At 42.8% G+C, this 13,986-nt stretch overlaps 2 protein-coding genes across 2 annotated transcripts in view; both read right to left on the reverse strand.

The window, feature by feature from the left end:
* Rab22a (RAB22A, member RAS oncogene family) overlaps window positions 1-13,986 on the reverse strand; it is a 58,140-nt gene that overhangs the window by 13,040 nt on the left and 31,114 nt on the right. Inside the window, exon 3 of the mRNA XM_026412251.2 lies at window positions 3,220-3,301. Within this exon, the coding sequence (XP_026268036.1) occupies window positions 3,220-3,301 (82 nt within the window). The remainder of the gene's footprint in view (window positions 1-3,219; window positions 3,302-13,986) is intronic.
* Window positions 5,646-5,983, reverse strand: LOC113199341 (large ribosomal subunit protein eL39). Its single transcript, XM_026412252.2, has one exon. The coding sequence runs from the start codon at window positions 5,933-5,935 to the stop codon at window positions 5,780-5,782; it is 156 nt and encodes a 51-aa protein (XP_026268037.1). The 5' UTR covers window positions 5,936-5,983; the 3' UTR covers window positions 5,646-5,779.

Consider the following 13,986-nt stretch of genomic DNA (forward strand, 5'->3'; position numbering starts at 1 on the left):
AGTTGATCAGAAAGTTTTCATTTTATAACCATTTTTGTTTCCATTGAGAATCTTTAAACTATAGTGAACCAAACAATACACATGCAAACACCAGAAAAAGCATCATTCCAGGCATGCACTACTCACATGGTGAAAGTAGTAGAAGGTCTGTCCTTATCTGTGTATGCCTAAGGAGGGTTAGCAAGCAGCTGACGTTTATTGTCACCAACACCATGTGCTAGGAGCTGAGAGCAGAGACATGAGGACTGTCCTGCTCCCAAGGAGCTCACTGTCCAATGGAAGACATGACAGTAAGGAACAGGTACTGATGGCATGGATGAGGGCAACTGAAGCCTGCTCAGGATGTAAGAGTTCATCTGCTGCTCCGTCCAACCAGGCTCTGCACATGAGCTCTACATCAGGCCATGGATGGAGGCTGGGAATACAGGACAAGCAAGACACTGTGCTCTCAGCTCTCAGTGTTTACTGTTTGCAAGGAGAGACTGTCAATAAAAGCTAGACAGACAGACAGACATTGAACTATAACTTTTAACAAATGTCTTGAGGAAAATGAATACTGGCAATAATGGGAAATAAATGGGAGCTGTGCTTAGATGCAAGGGGTGAAGGGGTGGATTCAGGGAAAATTCTAAGGGTATGACATTTAACCTGAGATCAAGAGCTCGTAAAGGGAGCCTATTGGCAGAGGAGAGAGAGAATTCCAGTAAGAAGGACCAATGTACATGAAGGCCTGATGACATCGGGTGCTCAAGGACCTAACGAAGGGCAGTGGGCTGGAATTCAGTGGGAGAGGAGGAGGATGGGCTGGAAGGACACTAAGCAGATTGGAGGAGCAGAGCATGTGGGCAGAGGAGAGGAGCAATAATCGGCTGCTGAAGGGTATTAGCAGGAAAATACGAGAGTCCGATTTCATTTCTAAAGGACTCTAGGTCCTGTGAGAAGTGGCATGGGTCAGGTCTGGGCTGGAGGAAAGCAGGGAGACCAGTTAGAAGACTATGGAATACTCAAGTCAGAGTAAAAGGTGTCTAAGAGCAGGGTGATGAGAGTAGAAATGAAGAAAGTTATTTAGACAAGGGAGCTGTCAGCACATGCTCCTAGAGCAGTGTGGGGAGCTGGCGAGGAGTCCAAGACAACATCCAGATTTGGGTTTGAGCAACAATGGGATATGGCAAAGTGGTTACTCATTCGAGACCACCAGGAGTGCTTAGGAAAGCCTCCTTTAGTCAAATGACATCAGAGGTGGGTTCTGAAGGCTGAAGAAAGTTTTCCAGAGAAAACCTAAGAAGAAGGGTAAGAGGATATAAACAGGATGGCATGTTGGAAAACTATAAGCAGTTCAGTGCTAGAGGCCAGGTTGGTGGAAGAGATAGAGAGTCTGGCAGTGGCTGGTATATTCAGAGACCAGAAGGCCTTCCCAGGACAGTCAGTCAGTCCTTGACCCTGACCAGGCTCACGGCTACGTCCTGCCTGATCTTCCCTATACTTTGATGATATGTCCCATGTTTAGCTTTTTCTTAAGCTCTGCAATCTGGCAACCATGGACATGTGCTTTTGCCAGTGCTCCCTGGGGGTTCTCCTCTCTTGGCCCCTTCCTCATGAACACCTCCTCTCCAGCTCTGGGCTGCATGAGGTACTCTGCGTAGTGGAGGCAGGTTCACATCTGAGAGCAGCTATTCCTGTTGAAGAACTAATGAGAAGGAGGCACACAAAAGGCAGGCAAGCTGGCTAATTACAAAACTTCAAAGACCCCTGCAATCATGCCAGCAGAAAGGGAGAGCCATGTGCCCTTGGGTTATTTCTTTTTTCATGTTCCAGAAAAAAAGAGATGCTATACATCATTGTGTATACCAGGACAGGCTCTGAAGAGAGCATAATGGGATCTGTACTATAGCAGGGTTCTTTATGATGATGGCTTTGCTGTACCATCTGTATTTGTGAGGGGTAGCTGAACCTGGGGATCCAGGGGAAGGGAGTGTGTTTTATTGGTAGGAAGAGCCCCACCAGTTTGGGGCTGATAGGACAAATCCCATGGCTGTGTGTATAGATAAATGCGGGCAGACTCTGTGGTAAGAACCACTTCTGAAGGACAGAAGAGTGATGGTTAGCAAAGGTCTAGCTATTTTAAATGTCTCATTCTAGATGCACAACACCAGCATAACAGGAGAGGGGAAAAGAAAACCATAAGCAGACACATCTCAGATGAGTAATTGGATGGTAGCAAGACATCCAGCATTAAAAACAGAAGAAACCAAACAAAGTGAACTTAAAACATTAAATCTGTACAAATGTATAGTGTCTACATCTAGGACAACGGTAATGGCTTGTTTTGTTTTCCTCCATTTGTCTGCGATGATTCTTGTCAGATTTTATGCCATACACAGTATCTACGTTGTCTTAGATAAGACGGTGATGACACACTATTTTTCCTGATTACTTCTGGTGTACTTCTAAGAGCTTAAGATAGCACCGTGCATCCATCTGATGCAGGTTTGATAGTACTGTTTGAAAACAAAATTAAACGTCTGCTGAATAATGGGGCAGACACAGGCACCATGACAACAAACTGAAGTCAGTGCCCGGAGGGGAGGGGAGATAGATAGTACCTGTGCCTGCCCCATTCCCACCCTCTTCTGACTTGGTGGGCTTCCCCAAATCCCACCTGGCCCTGTGCTGCTGTGGCTGGCCCCAGTTTGGTTTAGGCTCTTCCTTAGGCAGATAACTACTGTGGCCAATTTTATTACCAGGCATTTATTAAGTACCTACTGCAAGGCACTGTGTTAGCTCATCCATTTCACTTAAATCTCAAACTTTATATGCTGTAAAGTTCCCTCTTTAGCTTTTTAAAAGGCAGCTATAAATGAGTTGTGCTTAACTCTCCCTTTCTACCACTAATTCTTTTACATCTCTACTAGAGGATGGAGCCCCAAATTACACACAATGCTCAAGTGAGATTTTATCAGCCTGTTAGTCAGCATTTACTTTAAGACACTAAAAAATATAAAAATGCCCTCAGTGCCCATTATCACTTTCTCCATCAGCGGACTTTGTGACTCTAATTGAAAAGAAAAAGGCTGGCCTCCACAAATGGAAATAAATGTGTCTCTGGCGCATAGAAGAGAAGTGAGTAACGTGAAATGACAGGAACGGTGACAGTTTAGTTGGTGCTCTAATTTGGTTTGGGCCTCAGAAAAACACATAGTAAATTAAAGAGTGACTTACTCGTTCTTGTCCAGCTGTATCCCAGATTAGGAATTTATGTAGCTCATTTTGGTACTGGACAGTCTTGGTCATAAAAGATGCCCTATAAAGAGAGACCTAAATGATCAGAATACAATTATTTAAAGCACGTTTCCAGCCCCAGTTGGAAACATCACTTAGACTTAAAGCTCCAACTCCCAGCTCTACACTATATCCTAACTGTGTTCCTCTCCCAAGTATTTACGGGATGTTCAGATGCTGGCTGCATATTCTCTGCTCAAATAAAATAAAGTATTAGGCACTTCTGCCCAACACAAAGAAGGAAGAGTTCTTAAGACTTTTGATTGCTTAAGCTCCAGATCATTAGCCTCCCTTGCAAAACAGAGAAAATGTTATCAAGATGTTACCATAAGAAAACTTTCTAAAAACCAGTATGTCCAGGAAATGAGTTAAAAAAAAAAAAAAAGAAAAAACAAAAAGTTTGGGTTTATCCTCCCCCAAATCCCAAACTACACGCTCACATAAACTACTGAGAACTACTATAATGTTGAAGTTAATAAAATTAAGAAGCCAAACAAGGAGTTGAAAGAGGATTGAAGAAACAACAGTTGTTGCCAAGGCGATCTGATTCACCCTCAGCATCCCTTATGACACCTGGGTGTCAATAGCACAACAGGCTTCTCAGCTGAGATGCCACAGTAGCCCACAAGTTTCAACCAGCTCTTGGTGCAGGAAGGAATCAGTTTGTAGATCATACTGTTTGTGCTGAGGAAGGCACTCTGTCCAAGGGGTTCTGAAGGCAGGGACCCTATTATTTTGGGGATCCTGCACTTTTGGAGTATCTGGAGTAAGATAAGATGCAAAGCCTTTCTTTTCTGAAGAGCCATGGTAGCCCAAAGCAAGTTCTTGGACACTCCGGAGGCCTGGGGTCACAGGTTCAGGAGTCCTGCCCTGTGAGTGGGCCTGACTAATACTATCTTTTGCCCTCCACTTCACCTAGAGGGCAGCCTCCCAGTCTGATTTATAGAACCTAGAGATGACTGTTTTAAGTATGATGTATCCCTGAAAAGTTCCTGCACTAAAGCAGGAGTTGAAATGATAGCCATAACCTACTCAACAGACTGACCCATTTGATGTACTGAAAATCTGAAGGGATTACTGGGTAGCAATTTGTAGGTAGGTGGAGTGTGGCTGGAGGAAGTGGGTCACTGGGAGCATGCTTTGGGAGATTTTGTATTTTGTTCCTGGCTCCTCCCATTCACTCTCTGCTTCCTGGCTGCCACACAGGGAACAGCTTTCCCCTGCTACACTCTTTGCCATGATCTTCTATCTCACCTTGGGCCCAGAGTAATGGAGATAAATGACCATGAACTGAACCTCTGAAACTGTGAGCCAAAATAAACTCTTCCTCTTCTAAGTTGTTCCTGTAGGGTATTTTGGCCACAGTGAGGAAAACCTAACACAATGACCATGTCTTTCTTCTTTTCTAGTGGATAATAAACTTGCTGGGGGCAAGAGCGAAGTTGTACTCTTGAATCAAACCTAATCACTCCAAGCAAGACAATGAACTCAATGGTCAAGCATCTTCAAACATGCTGGGAGCTTCAAATGTTTTTGTAGAGATTTAAGTAATGGATAATCTTCAAGAAACCGAAAGTTGAAATAGAATGACTTTTGGAAGAATCACTGAGCTTAGGTGAGTACCAGAATCCTTAGTTTTAAAGCTTTCAAATATGATATAAGGAGTTTCTGGCAATATTTTCATGCATTTATGGCAAAGGAGTGACTATAAGGAGTGAGTGAATCAGGAGGCAAAATCACATATATTGGACAGGTACTTTTTATTAGATATTTATTTGCTGAAAATTTACCCCTTGGTATCCTTAGTGAAGTACTTTGTACATAGAAGATACTTAAGAGATGGTTATTGTACCAACAACTTCTGGTGACTCACTCTAATTAAATCAGGATGTGCAAAGTGATTTCTCACTTAGGAAAGATCTAAGCATTCAAAAAGCATTGTTTATTGTGAAGATTAAATAAGCTGATGTATGTGAAAGTGTTTTGTAAATTGTAAAGCACTGTATCTATACAAGGTATTATCATTATTATTTAAACGTGGTTCCAGAAAATGTTTTAGTTTGGTTTGCAATTAGTCCTAAAAGCTTGCAACTCAACTGTCCATCAATTATGGCTGTGGTGTAACACTGAAGAGTGACCACAGGCACCCAACAGAAAGAAGCCTGTTCACAGAACTACGGCAACTAATACATCCATTCTGACTGCTCAAAGGACAAGAGAAGTGTGCTTCACGTAGATCAAAAGCTGGCAATGGCAGAGGCAGTAAAAGTAAAAGGCAATGTCTCACCACAGGTTTAGAACTTGCTGGAGCTCATCCTGCCTGCCAACCATTTCCTTTTATTTTTTATTTTTTTCAAATGTTTCACATATTTATTAGCAAACCAACCCAAACCAGTACTACAGCTTCTGTGACACTATCCAGATAGGGCAGACATTTTCAGGTGGATGTGACAAAATGATCCTAGCTTTGATAAATATGTGTGCCATTTCACGTCATTCCTTATAGACCCAGCTTGGTTCTCCTCCAGTGTCTCCTCTTGGAATTGTACCTGATTTTATTACCAGTTTTCATTCGAATCCACTGGGGAATGGGACGATTTTGCTTTTGTTTCTTGGCCAAAAATCGCTTGATCCTGAAAGTCTTGTGAGAAGACATGGTGAGGGACCTGATTCGGGGCTCGCACCACAATGGCCGAAAAAAGGCGAAGAGAGAAACCATTTCCTTTTAATGAAAGCAGACTTATCACTGATCCAGGATCCAGACAAAACAGCATTTCTGAGGTAATCAAAGTATCTGAAGAGTTAAACCCTCTCTGACTCTGGACCCTTCAGCACTCCTGCCTCGCACCTGCCACGCCTGCTTCCAGGCTTCTCTTAGGCCTTCTTGTGTTCACAGCTGTCTTCTTAAGTCTTTGCCCACTTCTCTGTCTGTCGGCTTCCCATCTTCTTCTCACTGGCACCACTCACCCACACTCCCAGTTCTTTAGCAATCCTGTGCATCTTGATTCAACTATGCAGAAAAGTCCCACCAACCTCTCTGTCTACGACTTCTGTTAGGTGGCAGGGTGCCTCCCTTGCTGGAGGAGAATCACAGTCCTTGTGGGTCAGCATGGAGATTTCACCCTGTGTCACATGGTGCCTTTTAGGCCTTCTCCCGCTGCATACAGCAATTATAACATACTCTTTTTTTTCTTTTTTTTTTTTTTTTTGGTGGTGTTGGCGATTGAACCCAAGAGGGCCTTGTGCATGTGTATATCACATTCTTAGGTCTGCTAACAGCTTTGCCATTTCCCACCATCCTCCTCTTCAGGTACAAGCACATTCCAGCTTTTTCTAGAAATAAAGATTAAGGAATATGGCTTCCTAAAGCTCCCACGTCAATATTCCTAGGTCAAGAACAGGTGAAACTCTGCTGGCTGAGTGCTCCCCTCTTCTGACCCTGGCCGAGTCAGAGGTGCTTCTCCCTTGGTTTGTTCATCACTGCTGCCCTAGTTCCCCATCCTGGCATAGTGGACTTGGGCCCCCGCAGTTATCAGGTGGGCCTCCCCTCCCCAGTCTCAAACCTGGCTTTACCCTCCACAACAGCCCCTCTTCTTTGGATGTTCTCCCATGGGTTCTCCCCTGGCCAGATGCTCCTTATTCCCTAGGTCTCTGCTCAAATGTCAATGACCTCAGAAACCTGGGCCACCCACCCAAACCGGGCAGCCTTCTAGCTGCCTGTTTCCCAACACATCATCATTATATGAATATAGTCATTTCATCTTCAGAGTACTGACTATAATGTCTCATCAGCTTGTTCGTTTTCTTTTTAAAAAAATTAACCTGTTCAATGTCTAACTCACTCTTAAGAACCAAAGGCTACTGAAGGCAGGGACCTTGCTGTGGCTCCTCTTATGGAATAGGGGCATCTCCCTCACTGCTCTCCCCCTTGCTATCCTAGAACTCTAACTTGCACTGCCCACAAGCTACTATAATCCCAATACTTCCTGAAGCACAACGAGACAAGTACCACTCAGGTGTAGGTAAAGAGTCAAGATTAGAGGAGACTTGGGTCTTCACCTGTACCAAGGTTGTGGCATATAGGGCCTGAGGAAAGTGGCTCAACTAGGGCGGGCTGGCTATGCTACATCCAGCATCCCGCTGCCTTCTCCTGCTCAGCCACCAGCTTCAACCTCTCCCTACTCGAGCTAACAAGCAGTAAGTAGACTCCATTGTGTCCCTCCATCACTCTGACCTCTGGAATTCCACTGAGGAAGGAGCCAGGGCACATCACAGGAGTCTCTGCTGCTCACTCACATGTTCCATCAGGAGCTGCTTCCTGGTGCCAGCCCCATCTCAGGTGGCCAGGACTAGAGGGCTACACCTCTCTTACCTTCCTCTCGGGCTGCACTTGTTTCCTCATAGCAACAGGCATGACTATAGACTTTTAAGAGACTGAAATCTTCAAAAACTAAATAGAAGTACCATGTGACATACCACGACTCAGTATTTGTTCAGAATTAAAATTAGCATACTTCAGACATCTGTGCATACTCAGGTTTACTGCAGCACAATTCATAACTGCCAAGTTAAGGAATCAGTCCGGTACCCATTAACAGGTAACCGGGTAGAGAAAAGATGGTACATATAGACAATGGAGTTTTATTCGGCTGTAAAGAATGAAATTATGGCATTTTTAGGAAAATGGATGGAACCGGAGAATATCACATTAAGGTGAAATAAGCCAGACTCAGAGAGACAAAAATTCAATGTTTTCTCTCATATGTGAAAGCCAGAGGGGAAAAAAGGAAAAAAGAAAAAAAAAAAGACAGATGTCATAAAAGTAGAAGGAAGACTACTTGGTAGAGGAAGGGTAGCAGGGAGAGGGAGGAGGAGACAGTAAGGAGGAACTGGGAGTGCAATGGATCCAATTATGTCACATGCACATAGAAATATGACACAAAGCCACTATTCTATAAGATTTTTATGCACCAATTAACAAAAAAAACTAAAATCTTGACCTATCACATCTGTAAGAATCATTTCCTCCTTTTCAGCTTTTGTTTTTTTTTTTTTTTTTAATTGAACTCAGGGGCACTTGACCACTAAGCCACATCCCCAGTCCTCATTTTTGTATTTTTTTTTTTAGAGACAGGGTCTCAGAGTTGCTTAGCACCTTGCCATTACTGAGGCTGGCTTTGAACTCGAGATCCTCCTGCCTCAGCCTCCCAAGCCCCTGGGAGATATCTTCTGTGTTTCCTGGAGAGGGTGTTGCCTGTCTCTGAGTGGAGGCCACTGAGCTCTGGGGTAGCCGCAGGGCAGAACTCCTGCCTGGTTCAGCCATGAAATCTCTTGTTATAGCTTCAGTCTCATCTGTGGAGGATGGTACTCTCCCCATCTGATTGACTTTAGTTTAACTACACAGCGCAGGTACTTCACCATACTCAATGTGGCCAAGCTGGGTTTATCTCCATCCAGCCCCCAAACTGTCTAAATCTCAAGTTCTCAATGGTTGAAGTATGTCTGCCTTCCACAGATCAGAAACTAGTCTGTAACTATTCTTTGTTACTTGCATTCAATTTTTTAGTAGAGCTGCCTGGTTCTTCATTTTATATTTCATTTACATTTGAACCTCAACCTCTGAAATAAATTAAAAAGCTGGTCCCTAATCTTTGTTCAGGACTATGACAATTTTTTCCTCCCATTGTTGGTCAAACTTCAGATCACTCCTTTAACGTTCAAGTTAAATGATGCAAAGGGCATGATAACTTTAATACCTTGCTTTCTGAAAATCAGGCAATGGCTCCCTGCCATTCAAATGATACATTTTTATTTTCCAGCCTGCCATTTACTTGTCTGATAACCTTATTTTTCACCACTAAACTGTCTCTCTTCAGTCTGCCTAGGCAGATCTTATTAGCTCTTTAATCTAAAATCCCTACTAGCATTATTTCCTAAAGCTAGACTGCCTTTCATAGACTTCTCCATTTTTCATGACATTCTAAAAATATGATTCTCATGTACACCAAGTAGTCATGATCTTTGGTCAGAGTACGTGTTCCCAATGAAAATACTTGCTACAAGGCATTTCAAAAATTTCTACATCAGCACCAACTTGTTTGGTTCTCCTTAAACATAGATAGGCGACAATATCACACTCCAGAACTTTTCTCAACCATGAGCTGCTTTCTTTGAATGGCATATGGGATTCTGTTGTCCCTATAATGTTAGGTATTGTTTTGAGGACGAGCAATTAACAAAAGACAAAAATTTCTGAACATTTTATATCTCACACAATCCGTGAATCTCTCTCATACACACACACACACACACACACACACACACACACACACACACACACACACCAAACAGTGCTGGGTGTGGTGGTGCATGGCTCAGGAGGCTGAGGCAGGAGGATCACAAACTTGAGGCCAGCTTCAGCAACTTAGCAAGGCCATAAGCAACTTAGAGAGACTCTGTCTCAAAATAAAAAAGTAAAAAGGGCTGAGGATGTGGCTCAGTGGTAGAGGCTGAGGATGTGGCTCAGTGATAGATTGAACCCAAGGGTTTGGGTTCAATCCCCAGAACCCTTTCCACCCTGTGGTGGGGCGGGGCGGGGCGGGGCAGGGCAATAGCAACATTGAGATATGAAAAAACCAGACATATGTGAAATCTAGTAGTTCTTCTAACAGGGATACCATGGTACCTTCAAGGAGGTTTAGAATGGTGCAAAGAACTTGGCAGATGCTCACAAGTTTCAGCAGGATACAAGGGTACAACCAAGAGAAGTCGTCTTCTGAGTACCCATCAATTCAATTACTCAGATGCATTCCATAGTCACAAACATCGTAACCCTTTCTTGGAACTCCAGCATCTCTGAGACTAGAACTAAGGGTTAACTCATCACTCTGCACAGGGCTTTCTTCAAAGTGGTTGCTACCCACTTAAACAGAGGAGTGCACAGACTTGTATAGGATCATGGTTACCCCAAGGAAATTCTTTATTACTTTCAACCCTTTGGTATAACACATTCAAAAACTTTTGGAAAACAACACTGAGGAAAATATATATTTAAACATGAAGATAATTAAACAACAAAGAGTTTAGCTTCCCCCTTCTTAATTTTGTCAAGAATAACTCACAAACACAACCCTTTCACAGATGAATAATAAAACCAACAATGATAAAGTCAGCTGCTTCCCTTGAAGTTCACTGCTGCAGGCACTCTTCTCAAACTTTCATGTGTGTGACCCCATTTAATCTAAAGCCCATTTCTGGGTTGGGCTCAAGCCATCACCACTGTGTGCACAGGACACTTCAGAATCAGAGCCAGTGCATGGAGCAGCTAGGGTCCAAGGCCAGGCAGCTGGGCCCCCAGCCTGCATTCTGAACAGCAGTACTGTAGGTCCATCTCACAAGTCCCTGAACACACGGTAGAACACTGGGCATTCAGGAAGAGTAAGACCCATTACTCTCCTTGAGGGACTGATAACCCCTTGAGAGGGGCTGGTCAAGTGAAGAGATATAAAGGCAAATATTCTGGGAGTTGACAGAAGAATGGACACAAAGACTGAGAGCAGAAAGGCAAAGCCAAGTCTAAGTGTACAGGAGAGTGGCATGCCAGGTGTGGGAGGCTGAATAATTCCCCACTCCCACTCGAGGTCCACACCCTAACCCCAGAACCTGTGATAGGTGACCTCAGATGACAAAAGGGACTTGTCAGATGTGACTAAGGTACAAGCCTTGTTATGGGGAAAGGATATTGGATTACTAGGCAGGCCTGATGACATCACAAGGTTTTTGAAATTTTAAAAACTTTAACAAAAGGGACCAGGAAAAGAAGTCAGAGGACAAGATAATTTGGAGATGGAGATGGGAATGATGGGCTGTGAATGATGGGCAGAAGGGGCCACTGCAGGCACTAGAAGCTGAGAAAGGTAATAGAGTTGATTTTATATGGTACACAGATAAGCACTTTTTATATATGGATTGTTAAGTATTGTCTGGAAAAAATAAAATAGATTCCTATCAGAGCCTCTGGAAGGAATCAGCTTGGCCAACACCTTCATTTTAAATCAGTGAAACATTCTGGACCTTTGACCTCCAGAACTGTAAAAGAATAAATCTGTGTTCTTTTAAGCCATAGTGTTTGTTGTGATTTGTTACAGCAGCAAGAAGAAATGCCAGAAAAGCTTCAGAGAAGAGAGGGACTTTGAACTGAACCTGGAAGTTCAGAAGGGTGTTGGCTGTGCAGATGGTAGGGCAGAGTGACATCAGGAACCAAAGCAGAGAACTTAACGATCAATATATATATAATAAGTACTTATCTGTGTACCACATAAAATCAACTCACATGCAATATTTTGGAAAAGATAGCTAAAAGTGAAGTGGGTCATGGAGAGGTGAGGGAAGGGATGCTTCTCTTTGACTAATTTTAGAAAGTGACTCTCCCAGAGCTCATGGCCATAATAACTGGTGGGTGAGCAAGGGGAATTTGTCTTTAAGGACCTTTTAGGACAGAAGCAGAGACACAGATGTAGGTAAGGACTGGAGAATATCAAGCATTGTAAGAGCAGGGCAAGATGGAGGGAGTTGGACTGGGAAGGCAGCATGGGAGGGAAGCAACATAAGTGGAAATAATCCTGGACAAAGAAGGGGGTAGGCTTCAATGGCAGGAAGGAACAAAAGGGACAGTTTGAGACTGATACATGGAAGTCACAGGATTTTGACTGGGGTGAGGGAAAGAATTCTGAGCCAACTGAAGCAGGCTTCTGAGAGTAAGCTCAGGCAATGTGCAGTGAACTATTTTAATCGTTTCCAAATTATAACTGTACCACTTAATTTTTTGAAGAGGTAATACACTCATCTGCTTCAATATCCCAAATACACAAAATAGGTATATACTAAAAATGTCTCCCTCCTATTCCTTCAGTCAGTCTCTTCCTCTTCTTGGAAACTTGAATTTTATCAGGGTCTTTCCGAAATATTTCAGGTTTATAAAGCACATGTACACATAATTTCTCCTGTGCCCTCCTTTATCTTTTCTAAACACAGATAGTAATATACACTCCATGCTTTGATTTTTTTTCACTCAACACTATACCTCAGAGATCATCTGATGTGAATACAGAGTTTCTCCAGATGGATTTTTTCCTTTGTTATATTACCTTGAGGGCTTGCACTATAATTTATATCATCAGATCCCTACTGATCAGCGATACTGCAAGTATTAACCTTGTACAATTTGTACCCCGTGTTTGGAATGTACAGGCGCTTATCAGTACAGTCCTGGAAGTGGAATTACTGGGCCAAACAGTATGAGATAATAACACACTGGCTAAGAACACAGAGTTAGAAAACCCAGCTTATTAGTTTCACTACCAGCTGTATACTACCAGTCAAGCCCATTAACCTCTCTGTAATTACCTCAGTTCTCTCACCAAAACACTTCACAACTGTCCCCCAAAGACCATGTGTTAAAGGTTGGGTCCCCAGAGTGGTACTACTGGGAGGTGCTGTGGACTTTCAGGATGTGAAGCCCAAAGGTAGGGTTAATGGGGATGCACTCAGAGGGGACTGTGGGACCCTTTCCCTCCCTTTTAGCTTACCAACCATGAAGTGAGTGATTTGCTCCACCACTCACTCCCCCCATGATGTGCTACTTTGCCACAAGCCTGACGCAACAGAGCCCATTTATCATGGATGGGAATCTCCAAGACTGTGAGCCCAAACAATCCTTTTCTAAGTATTTCTGAGTATTTTGTTAAAGTGATGGGAAGCTGACCAACACCATCATGGGTCCTTATTTGTACCGTAAATGCAGAGTGTAGATAGATTTTTGGGCCAATGAGTTGAAATTTCAGATCCTCATGTTATTATGACCAAAAACATTTCTATAACCCCTGGAAGTTCCCTCCTGCCCATTTCCAGTTAATTCTTGACCCCTGAGCAAACCATGGAATCTATAAAAAATATAAGCGCTAGAAATTAGAGGACAGTAGATGCAATTATTTATATGGCAGTCCTTCCGTCTTTTCTCATGGTGCTGGGGATTGAACATGGGGCCCCGTGTGTGCTAGGCAAGGGCTACACCACCACACCCCGCGTGCCTGGCCCTGTGGTGGGTTTTAAGTTTCCCATCTGTTGTTCTGCTCCTCTTAAATGCACGGGGCCCCATGTTCAATCTTTTGAATAAATTACTTTTTTTTTTTTGTAGCCTACCTCTCTCATATTGAATTTTTAGCTATATTTCTTTGTGTTTATTTTTTCAATGGTTTCTCTGGAGATTATAATATGCGATTTTAAATTTCAGTCTACTTCCAAATAATATACTATTTCATGAAAAACCTAAGAAACTGACAGTCTAATTCCATGTATTCCCTTCCCACCCACTGTGCTCTTGTTGCTTTACATTTAACTTTTTCACATGTAACAAATACAACAATACAATTGTTACTTTGCTTTACAAGCCAATAATTTTTTTAAGAATTTCTTTTTAGTATTGGATACAGGTCTATTATAGACAAATTCTCAGCTTTTGTCTTTTTGAGAATATCTTCATTTTTGAAGGAAATTTTTACTGGATAGAGAATTTTTGGCTGGCAGCTTTTTTTTGTTTTTTGTTTTAAATACTATGCTAAAGATGCCATGTAATTATCCCTGGCCTCCACTTTTTCTGCTGAAAAGTCAGTGATGATTCTCATCACTGTTCTGTAGATCACCTGCTTT

Source organism: Urocitellus parryii, chromosome 6 (assembly GCF_045843805.1).
Source record: "Urocitellus parryii isolate mUroPar1 chromosome 6, mUroPar1.hap1, whole genome shotgun sequence".
NCBI classification, from domain to species: Eukaryota; Metazoa; Chordata; class Mammalia; order Rodentia; family Sciuridae; genus Urocitellus; species Urocitellus parryii.